Source organism: Spermophilus citellus (genome assembly GCF_964194105.1).
Source record: "Spermophilus citellus genome assembly, chromosome: 3".
Taxonomy (NCBI): Eukaryota; Metazoa; Chordata; class Mammalia; order Rodentia; family Sciuridae; genus Spermophilus; species Spermophilus citellus.
This window is the reverse complement of record NC_138184.1, coordinates 6,968,867-6,994,340: the sequence shown is the minus strand read 5'-3', so window position 1 is coordinate 6,994,340 and position 25,474 is coordinate 6,968,867. Positions and strand designations below refer to the sequence as shown.

Below are 25,474 nucleotides of genomic sequence, written 5' to 3'. Positions count from 1 at the left end.
TGGTTCTCATAAGAAATTATATTTTCCCTTTCCAATTATATATCTAGTGGTTGTGTCTCATTTATTACCATATCGACTTGCGGATATTTTAGTATATCCATATAATGTGACATAAGATCAATTCCAATTTAATCAACATATCTGCATGTGAAGTTCATGGGTCCTTTCTTACACTAGAGTTGGAAACCAATGTCGAACAACATCCTGGCACATAGAACAGGCTCCCTGAATATTACCTATTCTTATTGTCAATACCCACTACCTATATTAAAGCATAAGAATTTGATAATAGTTGTCTCAGGACTAACCTTGAATAGAAATTGTACAATTATCTAAGAAACTTGAGCCTTAGTATTTCTTCCTGATTCCATTCTCCTACAAACCTGTCTCCCAAACATACTTATTATTATGAATTGGGAAACTGTAATTTTCTGCCTGTGTTTTCTATGTCAGTATTCATTTACACATCCATCAAGTTTTTCATTAAAATCCACCTATAGAAAGTGTAGTCTGCAACACAATACCCATTGCCCCCCAAATCTACTAGTATAAATTAACATGAAGTCTTAATTCCATCTGTGAAATATATTCATAGACTTCAAAGGCTCTATTGAATTCAAAGTATCACCTGAAGAATGGCTATTCTCTATATCATAACACCTGAAAAATTTGTCTTGCATAAAGGATAATATTTCCACTTGGCTCCAGTAGAGGAGATGGTGCCCTGGGCTGGGTCAGAAAGGCCACAGCTCAGTCCCAACACACTGACCTGCCAATGTGTGCTCAGTGTGTGAATCTCTCCACCTCCCTCACTCACTGATTAATGAAAAATAGGAAAAATCAAATCCATCTCCAAAACATGGGGCAACAAAGACAAGGCAAGAAGGTAATAAATTTGGTCATTGTGATTTTAATTTTAAGAATTCCATGATTAGGGAGATACCAAAGTTAGGGAGGAAAGCTGTTTTCAGGTGATACTGGAACCTTGAAGGATGTGGAATTCTGATCTGTGCTTCAGTTGAAGGCTCAAGCTGTAGGAGCCCCTTATGTTTCTGCTTCATTTCCTTTTAAACACATGAAGATCTATGTCATGATCCCATACAAGTTGACTATTTATTATAAATGATATTACAAAATAATAAGGAGGACCTGTAACTGTGATAGGGACATAGAAAGACACTTTAAAGTTTTCATTGTTTCCACAGGGCATGGCTTAAAGAATGAACACACAGACAGGAATCAATAACTCCATTAATACAAATTGATTTTGGCCAATTAAGTTAAGGAAAATGGGGGAGGGGCGGGTTTCAATGCTCCACAGACTTGCTCTTGCTGCCTCCCTGTGCCAAGCAAAGCATGGGCACAGGAGTCAGAATAGAAGGAAGGAGATGTTTTCCCCCAGTACAGCACACATGCATCTCCAGTGTCTATTTAATCCTTATTTAATATTTAATCCTTACTCACTGCAGAGGTGTCAACTAGAAATCAACTCAGATGACAATGGTGAATCCAGACACTAGTGACCTGCCCAACTTCACAGAGACAGTAAGTGGGACTGGTAGACTCTGAGACCCATCCACCACATGATTTCATTCTTCCCCACCCAAGAGGAAGTTTTCAGCATAGTTCCAGATGTCTTAACAGCTGGCAAACCTCAGGTACATTTGTTAAACCTTCCCAGTTTCATGAATGAAATAAATACTTGACCATAAGTTTTCTTTGAGTGTGAAAGAACTTTTAAAAGCATGGAGGAGCATGTGATGTCCTCCAAGAAGGTTCTGGAGGAGGCCCGAGAGCCTGATCTATGCTGAATTGAACACTCCCCTACAGTGACCTCTCCTGTGACCTGTGGCTGTTCTTACATGATGCATGCAGTAGGTGCCCCCACTGCTCTGCCCTGTGGTCTCCAGGAATCCCAAGTGGAAGAGAAACACTCTATCTGCAGTGACAGAGAAGATAAATGGCAGGTTGGCCTGCTGATGGGATAGACTGCCAGGGTTCTCCTGTGATGTCCTGTGTCCAAGGTCATATAGCCCAGTGCAAACAGGCTGCACCCTTTCCCACCTAACAATGGAGTACAAGTTGCAGAAGGAAAACACATTTTTTCCCTTTTCTATATAATAATAATAGTGTGGACACATGTAACGAAATGAGATGGTGCACATGAAATAAGACCAAGCACACTGCTCAGCACCTGAGCCTGGGAAAACCGGCACATCAGTTCATGATCTAGTCTTCTGTCAGCCCATTCATCATCCTTATCATCACTACATAGTCCTTTCCTGGAGTTTAGGAAACACTACTAAACACTGTGCTGTTGTGGGTGAGATTTCTGTGTGAATCAGAACCAGTGTGGGTGGGAGAGCACAGTTTGAATAAGATTTCACATCTCCCACCTGAAACAAAAGCTTGAATCCCACAACCCCAAGTTAAAGCTGCATGTAGTGTCCTCCCTTCTGGATACTCAGTAGTGAGTGTCCTCAAGTGAGGGAACACTACTTCCCCAGTCCTTCCCACATAAAAGGCCCCTCTGCACTTACTGGGTCACACTACCTCCCTGCAGGGTCATGACCTAGAAGTGCTGATCCTGAGACCCTACCAATTGTGGAGCCCAGGGAAGGAACAACTGGGTCCAGAGGAACAGATCGTGTGCTCAGGAGCTTCCTGATGCAGACACCCCAGGAGGAGGCACAGCCATGCAGCTCACTGGACAAGAACCATCAATGGAAGGGCAGCAGGCACAGGCTGATTATGATCTGTGATATGACCTTGGAAGATCAATACTAGAGCTCATAATTAGACTAATTGGTCCATGAAATCCCCATCTCCAAGGAGTTCCATCACTAATGAGGAATACAAAGAATATGTATGTCCACATGAGTTTTGGACCCTAACACTAATGAGGAGCTAAGCTGCATGTTCAATTTACTTCTTTCACTTCTACATTTTTAAAGATACGTGTTTAACATCCATTCTTATTAGGATAAAATATAAATAACAAAAATTTGCTCTGGGAATCTGAATAAGTCTACCCTTAAGTGGCATTTACTTAGTCATTATGATTTTTATGTTTTTTTTATTAAACATTCAGTTTTCAATTACAGAGTGGGTCTAATGATCAACAAAACTGTCAAAGGTCATTGTAGTCTTAGAATGATGTGAAACTCTCAAGAGTATCTCAAACCAAGTTCTAAGTGTCTCTTGCCACTTCCCTTTGTTCATACTTTGGTTTTCCAAGGCTCATGGACACCTCTGCCATTGTTGAAGGTTGTAGATGTTCATAAAGTGAGGTATGGGCCCTGTGTAAGGGTAACACAAACAGGAGCTGCTCAATCTTGTCTCTGACTCTGGAGGACATTCCTGAGTAGAATGAAGGTACAGACAGGAGAGAACCTGTGTGTTGAAACACCACTGAGCAAAGCCAATCTGTTTGTAGAGCAAGGACGTATTCAATATTTAACACATATTCTAATATATATGATTAAAATATAATATAATTATATATATATATATATATATATATATATATATATATATATATATATATATATATCTCCTCTGTGCCTAAAATGATGTGGTTCTTGGGTATCATAAAAGAAAGACAGTTGGTCATTCCACCCCAGATATACAGCATGTACTTATATAAGGGGAGTATAAAAATATAACTTTATAGAAATATCAAAATATAATTTCATTTCAAAAAACATTTCACTTGAATAGTAGGAAGTTTAGTCTTTCCATATGAATAATAACAATCTAACATTTGTCCATATTTTGCACCTTCATCTAATAGCAGTCACATAGGTGATACACATTTTCAGTTTAATGTGGATTCAATGGCATTATATAAGCTATAAACCACCTTGGATGACATGGCTGAGTATCATAGACACTAACAACCTGTCAGGTATTCAAGAAAGAACCAGCTGAGACAACAGAAGCCAAAATTAAATTTTAAGTCTCTGGATCTGATGCACTAATCTCTTCACTGTTTTTCAAAAAACAGAGTGTTTTCCGCAGAATCCAGAGGTCCTAGCTGCAGGCACGTATTGAATATAGTCTTAATCCTTCCAGTCCATGAGGAGTAATGAAATCCTGATCTGCCTTTGGTATCCTCTTTAAATTGAGTGAGCTGATTATCAGCACACAGGAGGATGTGGCAGCTGCAAGGGTGTCCCAGAGAGGGGGACACAGGGAGGTCTGTTTTGCATTATCTGTGCCCACTTGACCTTAGATCTTTGTCTTATATCAGCCATTCTTCCATAGCTGGTGCAACTGATGCCACTGGCTGCTCTGTCCTGGGATCCACCAGAATTCCCACAGGGAAGTGCACAGAAAAACAGGGTCCTCTCCTGGATTGACAAGAATGTAAGACGTAGGTTGATTGTGGAGAAAACAACCTGCCAGCACTGTCCTGCCAAGATGCCACGTGCCTCAAACCCACAGTGCACTTCAAACATAGTCTCAGTTAGTTGATCTAAACATCTAGCACAAGTTACTAAAAACTCTGATCCTCTCGATTCTGTGAAATATAATATCATGGCACTTTTACCTTGGTGAAGATTTTCAGACAAATTTAAACAATCTATAAGTAGCTCACACCTTCAGGCACTCAGGGACCTCTCATTGAAGGATCGTATGTTTGGATGCTATCCTCATCCAGGTCCACCTCCTCCTCCTCACCTACATAGACATCCCTCAGTGCTGAGGACAGTGTGAAGAGCACATTCCTCCGTGTGGATGACAGTGTGTGGTAAGAAGGACCAGTGTGGGAGGAAAGGAAAACTGTAGTGACATTGCCACCATGCTCACCATCACTGTGGATGTCACACACGTGCCTCGACGCTCAGTCCCCATGACTGACACTGTGCAGTACTCTCTCCTCTGGGCAGCCACACTGCATGTTGGTCCTTCCTCCATCCTCACCTCCCTCAGCAGTTACATATTTACACGGGCTCAGGTGGTCTTGACTAAGGAGAGTGGATTCCACATGGCTGGTACCCAGGGGCCTCCCACCTCATCTTTAGGGCTGACATCTGTGCACGCTCAGGTAGGGACTTCCTAAGACACAACCATTGAGAGAAGAAACACAGTGTGGGGCACACTGACTGGAGCCATCAAGCTGAAATGCTGGAGGCACAGGCTGCCCATTGACTATAATGTGACCTTGGAGGCTTAAAGCATAGTACTCCTGGCTGGCCAATAGGTGAGCATATCACAAACTAAGGACTTCCTAACAGCAATGGTGGAAGAATAAGGGTAGAAAAAGAACATCAACTGATGTTTTTCAGTAATTCTTTGCGAAAAAATCCATTTTCACTCATGAATTCTTTTTTTTTAAATTTTTTTATTGGTTGTTCAAAACATTCTTTAATTATTATTTTTTTCACAAAAGAGAGAGAATTTTAATATTTATTTTTTAGTTTTCTGCGGACACAACATCTTTGTTTGTATGTGGTGCTGAGGATGGAACCCGGGCCGCATGCTTGCCAGGCGAGTGCACTACCGCTTAAGCCACATCCCCAACCCCATCTTTAATTAGCTTCCCAAGAACATTTTCATTATGTATTTTTACATTGTAAATACTTGCCATTATTGTCATCATCAATAGCATAGTTTAATGGCATTAAATATAGACTTTGTTGTGATACAATAACCATCATCCAGATCCAACATTCTTCATATTACCAATATTAATTCTTATTCCCAATAGAAACACTTCCCAAATTTGCCACCCAACATAGTCTGCACCATTCTACTATGGAACTTTATGGGAAATTAACACAAAAGGGGCATATTGACAGGACCAGGTGTTTAGCTTCACTGCATTTTCCCACACAGATTGTAACCAGACCCCACAGAGACAAAGATCAGCCTCCTCAAGGCCCTTTTAATATCCCTGTTCCTCAGGCTGTAGATGAAGGGGTTCAACATGGGGGTGACCACAGTGTACATCACTGAAGCCACCACATCCTTTCTGGGAGAAGGTGATGCAGCTGAACCAAGGTACACTGCAGAACCTGTTCCTGAAAATAAACAAACACCTGCCAGGTGAGAGCTACAGGTGGAGAAGGCTTTGTACTTCCCACCTAAAGAGGAGATTCTCAGAAGAGAGCACATAATTTTATAGTAAGAGAAGAGGATTCCTGAGATGGGAAGAAAGCCATATACAGCAACAAGAAAATACTTGCCAATGTTGTTAGAGTAGGTGTCAGTGCAGGAAAGATTCAGAAGTACAGAAGGATCACAGAAGAAACTGGAAATTTCAACATTCTTGAAGTTGGTAATTTGTAAGATCATCAAATTGTGCAGCTGAGAGTCCAAGAGACTCAACAAAAATGACACCAAAATTGAGAAGCCACAGAGGCGAGGGTTCATAATGACTGTATAATGCAGGGGGTGACAGATGGCCACAAACCTGTCATAGGCCATCACAGTCAGAAGCATATAATCCATACAAAGAAAAATGAGAAAAAGAGACATCTGTGTCAAGCATCCTTCATAGGAGATAAGTTCATTGTGAGTTTGAATGTTTACAATCATGTTTGGGACCGTGGTGGAGATGACACAAATGTCAGCCAAGGACAAGATGAAGAGGAAGAAGTACATGGGGGTGTGGAGGTGGGAGTCAGAGCTGACAGCCAGGATGATGAGCAGGTTCCCAAGCACTGTGACCAGGTACATGAACAGGAACAGTCCAAAGAAGACAGGCTGCAGGTCTGGGTCCTCTGAGAGGCTCAGGAGTTGGAATTCAGAGACACGGGTTACGTTTTGTGCTAGTATACTGCTTGAACACCTTTTGAAAAAACAAAGCATGTGTTACAAAAAAATATGTAAATAGACACCCCTTATTCTGTAAGCATTTGAATTTGAGTATGTACAAGGAAGCTGCTCATATGTTAGGTCCATACACCTTCAACAGTTGTCAGTAGTGAGATTCCCAGTCTCTACATACTCTTTCATTCTTTCTCCATAATTCACCCTCTTTCCGTACTCACATTTGCGACATTTTCATAAGCAAAGTTAGAAATCCAGGAGCAGAGGAGAAAAGTTCATGATCACAATGAAATATATCTTACTATTTAAGGAAAAAAAAGAATTAAGTAATGACTTTCCTGTAAGAGAAATTAGGACGCATTTGATATACCTCTAAATTAGGCCTTGGAACAAATTCCTTTGACAAGATATTTGTGACTATGTAATGAGTGCTTTTCCTGACAACTAAATCAAGGGGGATGCATCATAACCAGAAAACAGTATGCTCCATTTTCTGCAAGGGGTCTCATCATTCTTTGATCTTCTCATTTTCCTCCTTTGTGCATATTTCTCTTTAAAAATTATATAACATGTAATAAGGATCCTTGCCTTTGATAAACTTCTGATTTTGATAAACATGATTGACTCAGTGCATGTAATCAATAATAGCACTAAACACAAATGTGACACTGGTGTGCAGTGTACCTGTCAATGATTTTTAAATCCTTGACTGTAAAATCTCCTTTGAGTGGTTTTATTTCATGCAGGTTTATTGTGTCAACCAATACAATATCAGCAAACTATCTGTTCTATAAAATGGCACTTAAATCTTTTTCTTTTTCTTGATCCTGTACTTCCTCTAGCCTGCCAAAACTGCCTTTAAACTCAAGTTTTATTTTCAATCTTGTTATTTCTTCATGGATTTTATGGTCAGTCATTCCTGACACCTTGATTTTAATTCTCTTATTTAGGCTACATGAAGGACACTTGGGTTCATTTTCATATCTAGTTCATTTCATTGAACTAGATACAGCACAAAACAGAATAAAATAAGAAATAATGAAACAACTTCTTCAAAACTTCCTCATCTGTAAAATGGGGTAATAATTCCCAACCATGTATGGCTCTCATCAGGAAATTGTTTTAACAAATCTCTCAAGCTGCATAACTTGTAATTCTCTCCCACTATTAAGTGTCCCTGTGAATATCTTAGAATATCTATACACAGTGATGTCAGACCAACACCAATTGTATCTGCATGTCCACATGTGAAGTTCTCCAGGGTCCTTTCTTATACCAGATATGATATCCATTGTCTAACAACATCCTGACATACAACATGCTCCATGCGTATTATCTACTCTTCTTGTCCATAATACCCATTACCTATATTAAAATAAGTTAATCTGCTAATACTTGTGCCAGGACTAACATTGGCAAGAGAACTGAATCAGTATATAAGAAATTTGAGTCTTCGTATCTCTGCCTGATTCCATTCTCCTGCAAACCTGTCTCCCAGACACTTCTACTGTCATGATGGGGAGGTGTTATTTTTCTGGTATTTTCATTTTAGTGTTATCTAACATACAATTTCCTTTACAAAATTGCTTTAAAAGTACCTAAAATTACTCATCTAAGTATTCTGCAAAAAAAATGCCTATTGAGGTCATAATTCCTCTGTGAAGTGCATTCCTCTTCTTCAGTTTTTATCTGATGCAAAGTGCTACCTGAAGAAAGGACACTGTCATTTATTTGGATAGTTTATTAATATGGCAATGACTTCAAAACCCTTCTGCCAATTGATTTCTCATTCAAATAAAATATGCTGGCTTTGGCAACACATATATTAAATTGGAATGATAACAGATAAGATTAGCATGGCCCCTGCTCAAGGATGAAATGCAAATTCATGAAATTTTCCATATTAAAAAAAAAAGAATGTTCCATAATGTCTTGGTTGGGGATAGGAGACTGATTTCCGATGGGAAACAAATGCATGTTGAAATTTGCTATTATTGACCTACATTTGTGTCCCTATAACAGCAGACAATATCACCTACATCTTCTCAATCCTAATACGTATCAGGAAAATGAAGCATCAGCCCGAGTAGGAATATGCTGTCCTTGAAGACTTCTGAGGAAATTTCATCTTGTGCAGGGAATACATTTCCCTCTGGCTGCAGCGGAAAGGCTGGTGCCCTGGGCTGGAGTCAGGAAGGCAGCATTTCAGACCCACATCCCATCTGCCAGTGTGTGCACAGTGTGCGAATCTCTCCTCCTCTCCCTACTCACTGCTTAAGGGAAACAGATTATAACACCATCTCCACAACATGTGCAGCATCAAAGGAAATGTGGAACTCAATAAATATTTGATCACTATGATTTCAATAAACACAGTCCATGATTAGGTAACTATCAGCATTATGGAGGAAAGCCATGGTCTAGGGCACTGAGGCTGGAATGAGTTGAAACTTTGACATGTGCCTCGTGGAAGGCTGCAGTGTTAAGTGCCCTTCAGCTTCTGCCTCATTGCCACTCTTCAAATCCATAAAGATTTCCATCATGATTTCTGAAACTTTTTCTACTGTGGATGACATTAAATAAAACTAAATGTTCGCTATGTCCAAAACATGGAGAGAAAAAGACACTATTTCAACTTCCATGGGCACTGCTAAAAGGAATGAATGTTCAGACAGGAGGCCACAAGTCTGATCATCCATATTCATTTGGACAATTTTGGACAGAAAGGAAGCGTGGGTTTAATGTCCAACAGACCTGCTCTAGATGCCTCCCATGCCAAGCAGAACATGGACCTGGAGAGTAAGAAATAGGGAAAAGAAAACTGTTCTAAAATGCACAGCACATGTATTTGTAAGGGCAAACGTAAAGGGTCCCATCCAGAAATAGGAAAAAAGTCACTTCAGACCACTAAATGCATTAGTTGAGTGGCATGAAGATCAACCTAGTCATGCTAACAGTAACAATAATGCCTAGAATTTTTTTTGCCCAGATTTTATTCACATATCTCATATTATACAGAGAATAGCACCAAGTATCTATTTATCTTTACTCATTGCAGTTGCATCAGTGGGAAATCAGGTCAGATGGCAACGCTGACTCTAGAACCCATGAAACTAGTGACTACCGTACAGACATAGAGATTGGGAATGACAGACTCTAAAATGGATCAATATTTTTTTTTAATTTCTCACCTAACAGTTTTCAGCCTACGTCCACAGATCTTAACCACTGGTAAATCTCAGGTACATTTTTTAACACTTTCCAGTTTTTTGAGTGGGAATGAAATGAAGACCTAACATTAGGTTTCCTCTGAGATTAAGAGGACTGTTTTCACGCGTGGAAGAGCATGTGGTGAGCTCAAGGAGGCTATGGAGGGAGGCCAGGAGCATGATTTATGCTGAATGATCATGAGCCTCCTCTACTGTGACCTCTCCTGTGACTTGTGGCTGTTCCTCCATAGTGTATGCAGCAAGTGCCCCCACTGCTCTCTCCTGTGAATCCCCAGGAATCCCACAGGAAGAGCCCCATGGGCCAGGCTCTCTTTCTTCAGGACAGGGACGAGGAATGGGTAGTGGGCTTGCTGATGGAACAGCCTGCCAGGATTCTCCCATGATGCCCTGTGTCCATGGTCAGAGAGCCCAATGCAACCAGGCTGCTGTCTCCTAGCAAACAAGAACAAGTTGCATAATTATAAAGTTCTTTTTTTTTACAGTAAAATAATAATAAATGAGGCATGCATTATCAGAGTACGACACACAAAAAGTGAGACAGATAACACAAAATCTGTTCCTCAGCCCCTGAGCCTGGAAACCCTGAGTGACATTTCTGGCTTCTGTCATCCCCTCATCATCCTTATCAAGACCACCACAGGTCTTTCCTAGCACTTAGGAAACATAGTTGAAGGACCAATTGTTTTTATTGTTTTTATTCCTATTGTTTTTATTTCCAATAGGAAATAAAAAACAGCATGGGTGGAGAGAACATTTTAAATAAGATATATGACATCCCATCAAAAGTAATTTTAAAAAATCACAAATACCATACATGAAAATTGACCTCCTGAAATCCCCCCATCTGGGAATTCCAACTTTGATGTTCGTTCTTCTGATACAGAAGCAGTACTTGCAATTCCAAGCCTCTCAATGCACTTTCAGGGTTATGCTGCTTCACTGCTGGGTAATAATAAGGAGTGCATATGCCAAGACCCACCCATACCTGGTGCCCAACAAAGGCTCAGACTCTGTGCCCAGCATTCCCAGGAATATGCTGTCAGCTGGGAGCTTCCTGATGCAGAACCCCAGCAGGAGACACAGCCACGCAGCTCACTGGACAAGAACTATCAACGAATGGGCTGCAGGCACAGGCTGACTGTGGATTAATACACAACCTTGGAGGCTCTATGCACAGAGCTCATAATTAGACTAATTGGTCTATGCAATGCCCATCTCTAAGGACTTCCCAACATTAATGCAGAAAGATGAAGAAGAGAAAATTAAGTTCCACTTAAGATTTGGACCCTAGCTGTAATTTGTAATAACCTTGCATAATTAATTACTTCTTTTATTTTATGTTTCTTAACCACTTCTATTTTTTTTTTAGTTTTTAAAAAATTTGTCCTAACTGGTTATACATGAAAGCAGAATGCATTTCAGTTAATTCATTGTACACAAATGCAGCACAACTTATCATTTCTCTAGCTGTACATGATGCAGAATCACACAACTCATGCAATCATACATGTTCATAGGGTAATAATGTCCATCTCATTCCTCCATCCTTCCCACCCTTCTCCCTTACTCCCCGATGCCCAGTTCAAAGGTACTCCATTTTTCTCTACCCACCACCCACTATGAATTAGCTTCTGCAGATCAGAGAAAGCATTTGGCCTTTGGTTTTTTTGAGATTGGCTTATTTCACTTCACGTGAGATTCTCTAGCTCCTCGTTAGACTGAATAATATTTCATTGTGTATATACCACATTTTCTTTATCCATTCATCTGTTGAAGGGCATCTGGGTTGTTTCCAACCAGATGGAATTGTGAATTCAGCTGCTATAAACATTGATGTGGCTGTGTTTCTGTATTATGCTGATTTCAGGTCCTTTGGGTATAGACAAAGGAGTGGGACAGCTGGGTCAAATGAAGGTTCCACATCAAAAACTTACTACCACCCCCCAAAAAATCAATAAATGGACTAAGGAACTGAACAGACACTTTATGAATAGAGCTGCTATAAACATTGATTTGGCTGTGTCTCTGTAGTATGCTGATTTCAGGTCCTCTGGATATAGACCAAGAAGTGGGGCAGCTGGGTCGAATGGTGGTTCCACACCAAAAACTTAACACCAAAAAAAAAAATCAATAAATGAACTAAGGAACTGAACAGATACTTCACAGAAGATATACAATTGATCAACTAATATATGAAAAAAATGTTCAACATTTCTAGCATTTAGAGAAATACAAATCAAAAGTACTCTAAGATTTCATCTCACTCCAGTCAGAATGGCAATTATGAAGAGCCATGTGCCTCAAGTCCACACAGCATTTCAAATATGGCTTCAGTTATTCAATCTGAATACCTAGCCCAATTTACATGAACACCTGTGTTTATTACTATTCTCTAAAATAAAATTGTGTGATACTTATGCCATGGAAAGACTTTGCACATGAATTCAAACAATCTACAAATAGAGGATGTGGAGGGAAAAGGCTCACTCATACATTGCTGATGGGACTGCATATTGGTGCCACCACTCTGGAAAGCAGAATGGAGATTTCTTAGAAAACTTGGAATGGAACCACTTCTCTGTTGTTGTTGTTGTTGTTGTTGTTGTTGTTTTTTGAGAGAGAGAGAGTTTTAATATTTATTTTTCAGTTTTTGGTGGACACAACATCTTTAATTTATGTGGTGCTGAGGATCGAACCCAGCACCCTGTGCATGCCAGGAAATCATGTTACCGCTTGAACCACATCCCCAGCCCACTTCTCTGCTTTTTAAGTTCCATTTTTACTAAGTTATAATATAAATAAGAAAAAATAGATTGAACAATAATAAATATACAATTGAGTGACATTTATTTGGTTATTAAGGTTTTTTTGTAATTAAACATTCAGTTCTTAGAAATCACTGGGTCTACTACCCAGAAGGATTGTCAAAGGACTCTAAAGCATTGGAATGATGGGAAACTCTGAAGTGTGTCTCAGAACAAGCTCTAAGGGTCTCTCAATTCCCTCTGTTCCTGCTTCATGTTTCCTAGGTTCATGAACATCTCTGCTATTGATGTTGAGTAATTGAATGTTGCAGATTCTGTTGAGAGAAAACTTGGGGTTTCTGTGTACATGACACAGACACAAACAGGAGGTGCTCAATATAATCTTCTGCTCTTAGGACATTTTTTAGTAGATTGAAGGCACAGACAGGAGAGCACCACTGTGTTGAAACCCTCTTGAGCACGACCAGGACCTGTGAATGTAGCAAAGGTCTATTCGATGTTTAACAACATAGTTTTAATTTTTATCTCTCTGTGCCTAATATGGTAGAGGCTCTGGGAAATCAGAAATGACGGAGAGTTCATTTTTCAACCAACATATAGCATATACATATGAAAGGGAATAAGAGGCTGTACCATTACAGAAATATGAAAATAGTAACAGGTCACAGGATAATTCATTTGAACAATACAGATTGACATTTCCATATTTATAATAACTAATTTTCTTTTGCCCATATGTTGTACATTCATCACATATCAATCACACAGGAAGAAACAATTTCTGTTTAATCTGAGTTCAATGATGTTATAGCAACTAGAAATCAACTTGGAGAACATTACTGAGTATCATAGACACTAGCACCTGTGTCCACCAACAGCAGCCAAAGTGAAATTGTGAGACTCTGGGTCTGATGCACTCATCTTTTTCAATGTTTTGCAACAATCAGAAAGTTTTCAGCAGAATAAAGAGGTCTTAGTTAGAGCGACATCTCTGGTACATTCTTAACCCTTAAAAGTCCCTGAGTAGTAATGAAATCCAGACCTACTTTGCTCCTATTTGATGGAGAGGGTTAATTATAATATACAGGTGGATGTAAGAGCTGCAGGTGTGACCTGGAGTTGGGGATACAGGGGGATATTCCCCCTGGACATTTGTCTTGTCTCAGCCATTCTTGTAGAAATGATGCAACTGATGCCCTGACTGCTTTGTCCTGGAATCTACAAGAAATCCCAAAGGAAGGTCAAAAGAAAACTGGTCCCATCCTGGAGTGACGGGAAACTGAAATACATGATTGTTTTATGGAGGGGACAACCTGTCAGCAGTGGCTTGCACAAATGCCATATGCCTCAAATCCACACAGTGTTTCAAACATGGCTGCAGTTATCCAATCTGAATACCTAGCCCAAGTTACATGCACACCTGTGCTCATTTCTGTTTTCTAAAATAAAATTGGGTGATACTTATGCCGTGGGAAGACTTTGAACGTGAATTCAAACAATCTAATAGATAGCTTAACACCTGGCATTCATAATCCCCAACAAAAAATCATCCTCTTCTTCATTCACATTCTCATCATCACCTTCACAGACCATCTGGAGTGTTGAGGACACAGTTTAAAGGGATGCCTTTTCTCCCCTTGTGGATGACAGTGTGTGGCAGGAAGAGTCAGGTGGCAGTTAAAGAGGACTTTCCATGAGCCTTCTGTTGTGCTCACCACAACAAAGCATATGAACTCACAGTACCATCCCTGACAATCAGCACCTCGTTCTTCCATCTGGGTAGACAAAGTGCATGCTCCTCCTAATGGTGAAGAAATAATTCTATGCAATGTCCTTCCTCCACCCTTCCCTTCCAAGCAGCTCCTGATTCACACTGGGGCTCTGATGACTTAGAACTAAGGAGGGCAGGTCCAAAGCTCCACCTCCCTGGTGCCCAGTGGCACTGACTTCAGCCTCCAGATGTCAACACACGCTCAGTTAGGTGCTTCCTGATGCTGACATCGACAGCAGGAAGAGATGAATAATGGCGCCCACTGCAATGGGGTCCTCAAGCTGAAGGGCTGGAGGCACTGGCTGGTTGTTGACTACTGGGTGACATTGGTGGCTCAGTGCATAAGGCTCCTAGTGTACCAAGTAGCTGAAGCATATCAGCAACTCTTAAGAGCTTGCTAATATTAATGATGGAGAAGACGAGCAGAAAATGAACATCTACCAATGTTTATCAGTTTATCTCTACTAAGGAAGAGGCTCTTCTCTACTATGATTTTTTTATTTCCTAAAAAAATTTAGCTTTATATTACTATAGTTGCAGTAAATTAAGTTAAATTTTTTTTCTTTTAACCATTCTCAAGTATTATGATAAGCATCATCGATCACATAGATGTTTTTTTAGAAATATTCATCATCAACATCTCAAAAATCTTTCATTATTTCAAATTGATCCTTTGTTCCAAATATGAAGAACTCCAAAACCGTCTTTCCCATCATTGGCTGGAGGCATTGCACTTAATGTGGTATTAAACCCATCAATGTTCCTGAAGAGGCAGATTAACTGATCTTGATAAGTAGTTATAATGAATTTTCCAACACACATTGCAACTGGACACCACAGGGTCTGAGATTTAGGCCATCCTGCTGTGCAGCCTCCTCAGGGCACCTTTAATGTCCCTGTTCCTCAGGCTGTAGATGAAGGGGTTGAGCATGGGGGTGACCACAGTGTACATCACAGAGGCCACTGCAATCTTCCTGGGAGAATGTGATGCGGCTGACGCAAGGTACACTCCAAAGCCTGTGCCTATAAATAACCCAACAACTGCCAGGTGAGAGCCACAGGTGGCGAAGGCTTTGTACTTCCCCCCTGAGGATGGGATCCTCAGAATGGTGGAAATAATTTTGTAGTAAGAGAAAAAAATCCCTGAGATGGGGAAAAGGCCATAGAGGGCTACCAGAAAATATTTGACAATGTTATTAGAGAAAGTGTCAGAACAGGAGAGATTCAGAATTTGAGAAGGGTCACAAAAGAAACTGGAAATTTCCATCCTCTTGAAGTTGGTAATTTTTAAGATCATGAAATTGTGCATCTGGGAGTCCAAAAGGCTGAACAAAAATGAAACCAAAGTTAAGAAACCACAGAGACGAGGATTCATCATGACCAAATAGTGCAGGGGGTGACAGATGGCTACAAACCGATCATAGGCCATCACACTCAGAAGCATATAATCCATACATACAAAAATGGTAAAAACAGACATCTGTGTCAGGCAGCCCACAAAGGAGATGTCTCTGCTGTGAGTTTGTATGTTCACCAGCACCTTGGGGACCGTGGTAGAGATGAAACCCATGTCAGCCAAGGACAGGTTGGAGAGGAAGAAGTACATGGGGGTGTGGAGGTGGGGGTCAGAGCTGACCGCCAAGATGATGAGCAGGTTCCCAAGCACTGTGACGAGGTACATGCACAGGAACAGTCCAAAGAGGAGGGGCTGCAGGTCTGGATCCTCTGAGAGTTCCATTAGATAGAATTCTGATATGTGAGTTAAATTTTGTGCTTTTGTGTTGCTTGGACACCTTTGGAAAAGCAAAGGGTGTAAGAAAAAAAAAAAGAAACCCATCAGCAGGCTCTGCTCCCTCTGCATGCATTTGGATTCAGGTATTCACTAGGAAGCTGCTCACACTGGAGATCCACACGCCCTCAACATAGGTTCCAGTCCTGAGACACCCAGACATGCACATTTTTTCGCTGTTGCTATCTACATCATTCACCCCTCTCTCCACACCCTATTTCAGACATTTAACTGATCAATGTTAAAAGCTCAGGAGCAGAAAGAGGAGGTTCATGATTACAGTAAATTATAGCCTACCATTTAAGGGGAAATTCAGGAAAAGTAATGTTTTTTATTAAGAAAAAATAATGTTCATGAAAGTTTATTAAGAACCAGCTCAATTTACATTGCTTTGTTCTAACAAGTTGAGGGTAATGAGTCCCAGTCAGAAAGCATGGTCATGAGCCATTTATCTTCAAAGTGTCTCATCATTTTTTTATTTTCTCATTGCCCTCTTCTGCAGATTAAAGCTTGCTCCTTAAAGCCATGTAATATAATGCAAATTTCCTTGTCTTTGGCACATTTTAAATTTCTTTTTTTTCGTTTTTTTTATTGGTTGTTCACAACATTACAAAGCTCTTGACATATTATATTTCATACATTAGATTGAAGTTTTTTCTCAGCAAAAGAAACAATAAGAGAGGTAAATAGGGAGCCTACATCATGGGAACAAATTTTTACGCCTCACACTTCAGATAGAGCCCTAATATCCAGAGTATACAAAGAACTCAAAAAATTAGACAATAAGATAACAAATAACCCAATCAACAAATGGGCCAAGGACCTGAACTGACACTTCTCAGAGGAGGATATACAATCAATCAACAAGTACATGAAAAAATGCTCTCCATCTCTAGCAGTCAGAGAAATGCAAATCAAAACCACCCTAAGATACCATCTCACTCCAGTAATATTGGCAGCGACTATGAAGTCAAACAACAACAAGTGCTGGTGAGGATGTGGAGAAAAGGGTACACTTGTACATTGCTGGTGGGACTGCAAATTGGTGTGGCCAATTTGGAAAGCAGTATGGAGATTTCTTAGAAAGCTGGGAATGGAACCACCATTTGACCCTGCTATTGCCCTTCTCGGACTATTCCCTGAAGACCTTAAAAGAGCATGCTACAGGGACACTGCCACATCGATGTTCATAGCAGCACAATTCACAATAGCTAGACTGTGGAACCAACCCAGATGCCCTTCAATAGATGAATGGATAAAAAAAATGTGGAATCTATACACAATGAAGTACTATGCAGCAATAAAAAATGACAAAATCATAGAATTTTCAGGGAAATGGATGGCATTTTAAATTTCAATGAATATTATTGCGCTAAATGCACAAAATCAATAGTAACCCTGATCACAAATGTGGCTGAAAGAGATGATATTAAAAACATAAATGATAAAACACTTTGAATAATTTGATTTTACACTGGTTTATTTGTAAGAACCCACACAACATCAGCAGAATAGCTGGCATATAGAAGAGCTTTTCACTGTTTTTCTTTCCTTTATTCTGTCCTCCAGCTGACCTGTTAAAACTGGTCTATTGTTTTGTGATCTCAGTCCATCAAGTTTGCAGTTTAAGATTTCATCACCAAAAAAAGGCCCAAAGCTCAGCTTTTATTTCTAACCACATTATTTCCACTTTGTGGACTCTCTGGTTAGTTATAAAACTTGAACAACATGCCCTTGGCCCATACCCTTGGCTCATGCCCCTGTGATATGGCAGAAATAAATAAGTGCAGGGAAAAGTGGTACAAAATCGTGCACCTCCACCCTGGCTCCATTCCTGACCAGGACCTGATACAGACCTTCTATAAACATTTGACACCCAGCCCCAAAAAGGGCTTCCCTCAGCCTCAAGACAACCCACATTCTCCCTTGCATGTGTACCTGCCTTTAAAAATAAACCTCTGTCCATGCCTCTGTCCAGCTGAAGATTCTTCTCCATCAATATGCCAAGAACCCTACTGGTCTGGAGCTGAGCTCTCCCTCTGCCCTGGGAACCCCTTGGACCCATCTCCAGAAACATCTTTTCCCCCATAACATTACTATCTCTCCCTGAAAGATTTAAGATTCAGTATTTCCCCTCTCTTTATCTTAAATCCCTAGCTCACTAAGAACTCAAATTTCTCAGGTAATTATTTAAATCTGTCTATACAGTGCTAGTCCTGGGTCAAGTATTGTCAAATACCTATATTTAAACTAACTAGTGGTTAGTTAAAATTACCTAACTAGTGGTTTTATCTCAGTTAATGTTATATTCATCTTTGGATATTTTAGATTATCCACATACTGTGAAATCAGACCAACACCAGTTAAATCAGGATATCTGCATGTGAAATCCTAGGTGGTTTTATTCTTACTCCAGAGTTGGAAACCACTGTCTGACAACATCCTCGCACTTAGAAAAAGTTCCATAAATATTACCTTCTCATATTTCCATAACACCCACTACCTATGTTACAATATATGTATTTGACAATACTTGCCTCAGGACTAACACTGTATAGAGAAATTTTTTAATAATTACCTGAGATATTTGAGTTCTTAGTGAGCTAGAGATTTAAGATAAAGAGAGGGGAAATACTGAATCTTAAAGGAAACATCCACAAGTCTTTGAGATGTAGGAAGCACAGTTATAAATCTTGAACAACATGCCCTTGGCCCATGCCCTGGGTTCATGCCCCTGTAATATTGGGAAAATAAACAAGTGCAGGGAAAAGTGGTACAGAATTGTCAAGCACAACCCTGGCTCCACCTCCTGTCCAGGACCTGATACAGCCCTTCTATAAACATTGGACACCCAGCCCAAAACAGGGCTTCCTCTTAGCCTCAAGACAGCCTATATTCTCCCTTGCATGTGTAGCTGCCTTCCTAAATAAACCTCTGTCCATGCCTCTGTCCAGCCCCTGCTGAAGTTCTTCTCCATCACATATGCCAAGAACCACACGGGTCTGGAGCTGAGCTCTCATTTTCCCCTGGAAACCCCTTGGACTCATCTCCAGAAGCATCTCTTCCCCTGTGACATTACAATCTCTGCCTGATTGCACTCTCCTGCAAAACTGTCTCCCAAACACACCTACTTCATGAAATGGAGAAGTGTGATTTTCTGTTGATGTTTCTATGTCAATATTAATTTATGTTCTCATAAAGGTTTCCATTAAAAATTACCTAAATTCCACCGAAATCTCATCTAAGTAGTGCACAACACAATACCTATTGCCCCAGAAATGCACCGTTTAATTATACTGAGGTGTTAATTCCATTTGTGAAGATCATTCTTCTACTTCAAAGTCTTTATCCTACACAAAGCATTACCTGAAGAAAGTACATCGTTTAAGCACTAAGGTATGACAATCATTTCAAAATTGTTTTTCATCTCTCCATATAACACAAATAAGAATTTCTATATAATATATCAGCAGGGATATGGGTGTGATCTCCAAAGAACAATGCATGTCAAAATTTACTCTATAAGATCTACATTTACTTACCAATTTAAAAAAATCATAATCATTATAGTTATACTTAATAGTTGGATTTGGGTTTTTTTCCATATTATTATGAGTGTATTATGGTTGTACATAATGGTGAGATTTATTGTTACATATTCATACATGCACAAAATATAATGGTACAATTTGGCCAGTGTCATTCCCTAGTATTTCTCCTTACCCTCCTATCCTCCCTCCCACAGTCCTTTCCTCTGCCATACTGATCTCCCTTTGATTTTTAAAGAGCATTCTAGTTACACATACTAGTTGTGTTTATCCCAATATTATCATACGCCCATGAAGGAGAACCAGATGTGTAGACTCAAAAGGGTGTTGGTATGCATACTGGCTACTTACCAGATGGCCAAATGTGTTGCATGTTTACTGTATTAAGTTTCCTTTTTCCTCCAATAGACCAAAATATAGCAATCTTTAGGGTTCAGAAACAGACATTGGAGTTCCCCATAGGAAAAGTTTCCCTAGCAGCTGCTGGAACAGTCCCTAAGTCCTTCAATTTACTCACAGGTACATCTCCTCTGCTTCCTCACAAGACAAAGCCACAAGGTCCTAGTTCCCCAGCAGTCATTTCTTAATAAGCTCACAAGCCACCTTGCATCCTTAGGGTGGAAGGTGTTGCCTGGAGTGCCAGAGCTGCCCAAGAAGGGTAGGGTGGGGGCAGCTGTGGGATCCCAGGTGGGTTACCAATTTGTTACCAAAAGCTTCAACTTTTACCCAATACCAATTCAATATTAAAAACAGGGTTTTGAGAAAACAATAAGGATCATTGTTTTGCTAGTAAAGAGAAACACGGAGGAATCTTGTCCTAGAGACTGTGTTTGTCACCTATGTCTTCATCTTAATATGTGTCACCAAACACTGCTGAACTTGATGTATTTTCTGCATAATGACACCTAAATAAGTCTTATCTGGTTTATAGGATATTTCTATGTTGCTCAGGTAGAAAAGAAAGTGTTTTCATTTGAGTCATAAAAGCAACACTTTATTGATATCACAGCCTCGCCAGTGTGTGCACAGTGTGAGAATCACTACACTTCTCCTGGCTCCAACTGCTTAAGGAGGGAGAGCAACACCGAGCTCCAAAACATGTGCAGCACCAAAGCAAATTCGGAACTCGATAACTGATTGGTCAATGTGACTTTAAATTAAAAGATGTATGATTAGGGAAATTCCAACAATTTTGAGGAAAGAAATTGTAAACAGACCACAGAGATGCCACAGTGGGAAACTCTGATATGTGCCTCAGTAGAAGGCTCGGGTTTCTGGGGATCCCTCAGGTCCTACCATATATTGCTATTTTTTACTTTAGAAAATCTATGTCATGAGTGCTGAAACTCGACTAAGTTAGAGAGAATTAAATAAAAATAAAAGGTTCCTATGTCTATGACAAGGACACAAAACGATAGTGATTAACTTGCCATGATTTTCATGGGGCTTTGCTTCAAAGAATGAAAGTACAGACTGGAAGCAAGAAGTCCATGAATCCAAATTAATTTGGGCCATTTGGGGGAAGAAAGATCAGATGAATTCAATGTGGAACACATCTGTTTTAGATGCTCCCTGTGCCAAGACAAGCATGAGCCCCAGCGAGTCACAAATAGAAAGAGGGACACCTTCCCAAATACACAGCAGAGCTGTGTGGAGCATCAAAAATAAAATATCCAATCCAGAAATATAAAAATTGTAACTTTGAGTAGGGGATTAATTATTTGAGTTGCATAAGGATTGACCTAATCACTACTAACAGTAACATTAATATCTAGATCTTATTTTGCTCAGAATTTTTTCAAAAAAACCCACATTATTCCTGTAAGAGCACGATGTATCTATTTCATCCTTAGTCAATGCAGTTGTATCAAACAAAAACCAACTTAGATATCAATGCTGATATTGACTTGCTCCTTCACAGACACAATAAGTGGGACTGAAAGACTCTAAGACCCATTTGCTGTGTGTTTTTGTTTTCTTCCATGAAATATAAAGTTCTCTATCTATGTCCTAAGGTTTTAAAAATAAGGTATACATTTAAGTTCTTTCCATTGATGTCAGAATAAACTAAAATAAAGACATAATATTAAGTTTGTTTTAAGATTAGAGGGCTGTTTTCAAGCATGAAAGGTCATATGATAAGGTCCAAGGAGGTCCTGGAGGGGGACCAATAGCGTGACCTGTGCTGAATGATCATCAGCCTCCCCTACTGTGACCTCTCCTGTGACCTGTGGCTGTTCTTCCACAGTGCATACAGCAGGCACCTGCCTGCTCTGCCCTTGATCACCAAGAATCCAGCAAGAAACTGCACCATGGGCAACACTCTCTTTCTGCAGTGACAGGGAAGAGGAATGGCTCTTGGCTTATTGATGGGACAGCCTGCCAGGATTCTCCTGTGATGCCCTTTTTCCACGGTCAGGAAGCCCAGTGTAAAAAGGCTGCAGTCTTTCCTACCTGACAAACAAGAGAAAGTGCCATAAATATAATGTTCCTTTTTTACTGTAAAATAATGATAAAAGGGGCATGCATTTTCAGAGTGCGACAATGCACAAGAAATGAAACCCATGATAGAGATCACGTTGCTCACTCCCTGAGCCTGGGAAGCTCTGAGCATCAGTCCCTGGTGCTCTGGTTTCTGGCATCATCCTCCTCATTTTTATTACCACCAGAGTGGTGCTTAGGAAATATTTTTTTCTATTCATTCTTTCTGTTTTCCTTTTATTTTTTAGTACCAGCAATTGAACTCAGAGGTGCCTAGCCACAGGACCATATCCTTAGCTCTTTTCATTTTTTGAGACAGGACCTCCTTAAGTTGATTAGGGCCTTGCTAAGTTGATGAGGCTGGCCTTGAACTTGTGAACCTCCACTTCAGCCTCCCAACCCACCAGGATTACATACACACACCGCTGCACCAGGCTAGTGAACACTTTTGAGGACACATTTTGTACTCTATGAAAAATAGAAGCAGTGTGAATGGAGAGCACATTTTAAATAAGATATCTAATACCCTAGCAAACATAAAAACATAAACTTTTCAAACAAGATTCATGGAAATTGACATACTGAAGACTCCCATCTGAATACTCAAAGTGTGATGTTGGTCCTTCTGATAGAGGAGCAATACTTTCCATCTTTCTTCCAGGGTCCCAAGACTCCATCTGCACCTACTGGGTTATACTGCTTCTCTGCTGGCTCATGAAAAAGAAGTGCACATGCCAAGACCCACCCATACCTGGTGCCCAGCAAAGGCTCAGACTCTGTTTGCAGCATTCCTATGAACATGCTGTCAGCTGGGAGCTTCCTGATGCAGAACCACAGCAGGGGACACAGCCACGCAGATCACTGGACAAGAACCATCCACTAAAGGGCTCCAGGCACAGGCTGACTGTGGACTAATATAGGATCTTGGTAGCTCAATGCACAGAGCTCATTATTGAACTAATTGGTCCATGCAATGCAATTTCTAAGGACTTCTCAACATTAATTCAGGAAGATGAAGAAAAGAAAATGAAGGTCCACTTAAGATTTGGACTCTAGCTATAATTGGGAGGGAATTTGTGTACTCAATTTACTGCTCTCACTTCTGTGTTTTAAAGACAATAATCTTTTAATGTCTATTCTCAGTATAAATATGCAATATAAATACAAACAACAAAACATTGCTATTGGAACCTAATGAGCATATGCTTAAGTTACATATAGTTGGTCATTAATTTTTTTTAAATGAAGCATTCAGTCATTTAAAAAATAGTGGTTCTCCTGCTCAGGACAATTGTCAAAGAACTCTGCAGCACTGGAATGATGAGAAACTATAAACTGTGTCTCAGAATAAGCTCTAGGGTCTCCTCTCACTCTCCTCTGTTCCTACTTTACTTTTCCTAGGCTCATGGACATGTCTGCCATTGTTATTGAGTAACTGAAGTTTGTAGATGCTGTTAATGAGAAGTATAGGGCTCCTGTTTCAGTAACCAGGCACATACAAGACCTGTTCAGTCAGTGAAAACCAGCAAAGGGAGGATCTACACTAAAGGGACATTCAACCAAAGGAGAAACTAAGTCAAATTAAAAAACAGAAATAAATCAAAATGACAGGGAATAGAAAACATATCACAATAATAACCTTGAATGTCAATGGCCTAAACTCATCAATCAAAAGTCATAGATTGGCAGTTTGGATTAAAAAGCAAGACCCAACAATATGCTCATGGGCAAAGACATTTGCAGGCTGAAGGTGAAAGGATGGGGGGGGAAACTTATCACCCATATGGATTGCATATTCAAGCAGGGGTGTCTATTTTCATCTCAGATAAAGTAGAGTTCAAACCAAAGATATCAGAAGAAACAAAGAAGGATATTTCATACTTCTTAAGGGAAGTATATATAAGCAGGACATACAATTATAAATAGTTGTGCCACAAACAATGGAACATCTATGTACATCAAACAAACTCTTCTCAATTGCAAGAGTCAAATAGACTAGAGCACAGCAATACTGGGTGAATTTAACAAAAATCTCCCATTACTGGACAGATCTTCCAAACAAAAACTAAGTAAGGAAACTATAGAACTAAATAATATAATCAATAATTCAGACTTGATAGATATAATCCATCAATAAATATATATGCTTTCTTCTCAGAAGCATGACTCTTTCTCTAAAATAGACCAAGAGTTGCCACAAAGCAACTCTTAGTAAATACACATACACACACACACACACATACACACACACACACACAGAGAGAGAGAGAGAGAATACACTACATTCTATCAGACCACAATGGAATGAAATTAGAAATCAATGATAAAATAAAAAAATATAAGCTACTGTAACAAATGGAGACTAAATAATAAAGTATTGAATGACAAAAGGATAGTAGAAGAAATCAAGGATTAAATAAAATTCTTACAAGTAAATGAGAACACTGACACAATATTATCACAATCTCTGGGACAGAGAAGGCAGTAGTGAGAGGAAAGTTTATTTAATTGAGTGCACTCATTAAAAGAATAAAAAGTCAACAAATGACTAAAACTACATCTCAAAGCCCTTGGGAAAAAAGATGAAGAAGAAATCAACACCAACAGCAGTAGAAGACTGGAAATAATTAAAATCAGAGCTGAAATCAATGAAATCAAAACAATTGAAAAAACTGACAAAAAAGTTGGTTCTTTGAAAAAAATAAAGAAAATAGACAAACCCCTGGTCATTCTAACAAACAGAAAGAGAGAGAAAACTCGAATTACTAAAATGCAAGATGAAGAAGAAAACATCAAATAGGTCATGTCTGAAATACAGAAGATAATTAGAAACTATTTTGAAAGTTTATATTCCAAGAAATTAGAAAATATCAAAGACATTAAAACATTTCTAGAAAAATGATCTACCCAAACTGAAAGAGGAAGTCATACATGATTTAAAGAGATCAAGTTCAAGTAATGAAATAGAAAATGTCATTAAGAACCTATCAACCAAGTAAAGCCAAGGACCAGATGGATTCTTTTTTTTATGTTGTAACAGTCATATTTGTAACATAGATTTATTGCCTTGGTTAATTGCATTGTTAACCTACTATAGATGAAATTATTTAACA

The 25,474-nt window shown here is 39.5% G+C and overlaps 2 protein-coding genes across 2 annotated transcripts; both read right to left on the bottom strand.

The window, feature by feature from the left end:
* Positions 1–5,820: 5,820 nt before the first annotated feature.
* LOC308645794 (olfactory receptor 7E24-like) lies at positions 5,821–7,009 on the bottom strand (the record flags this gene model as incomplete). The annotated part of the gene is made up of 2 exons (XM_081288201.1): positions 5,821–6,796; positions 6,999–7,009. The coding sequence occupies 2 exons, from the start codon at positions 7,007–7,009 to the stop codon at positions 5,821–5,823; spliced, it is 987 nt and encodes a 328-aa protein (XP_081144327.1).
* An 8,384-nt stretch (positions 7,010–15,393) lies between these two features.
* On the bottom strand, positions 15,394–16,308 carry LOC308643542 (olfactory receptor 7E24-like; the record flags this gene model as incomplete). The annotated part of the gene is made up of 1 exon (XM_081283367.1): positions 15,394–16,308. The coding sequence occupies exon 1, from the start codon at positions 16,279–16,281 to the stop codon at positions 15,394–15,396; it is 888 nt and encodes a 295-aa protein (XP_081139493.1). The 5' UTR covers positions 16,282–16,308.
* Between the last annotated feature and the right edge of the window lie 9,166 nt (positions 16,309–25,474).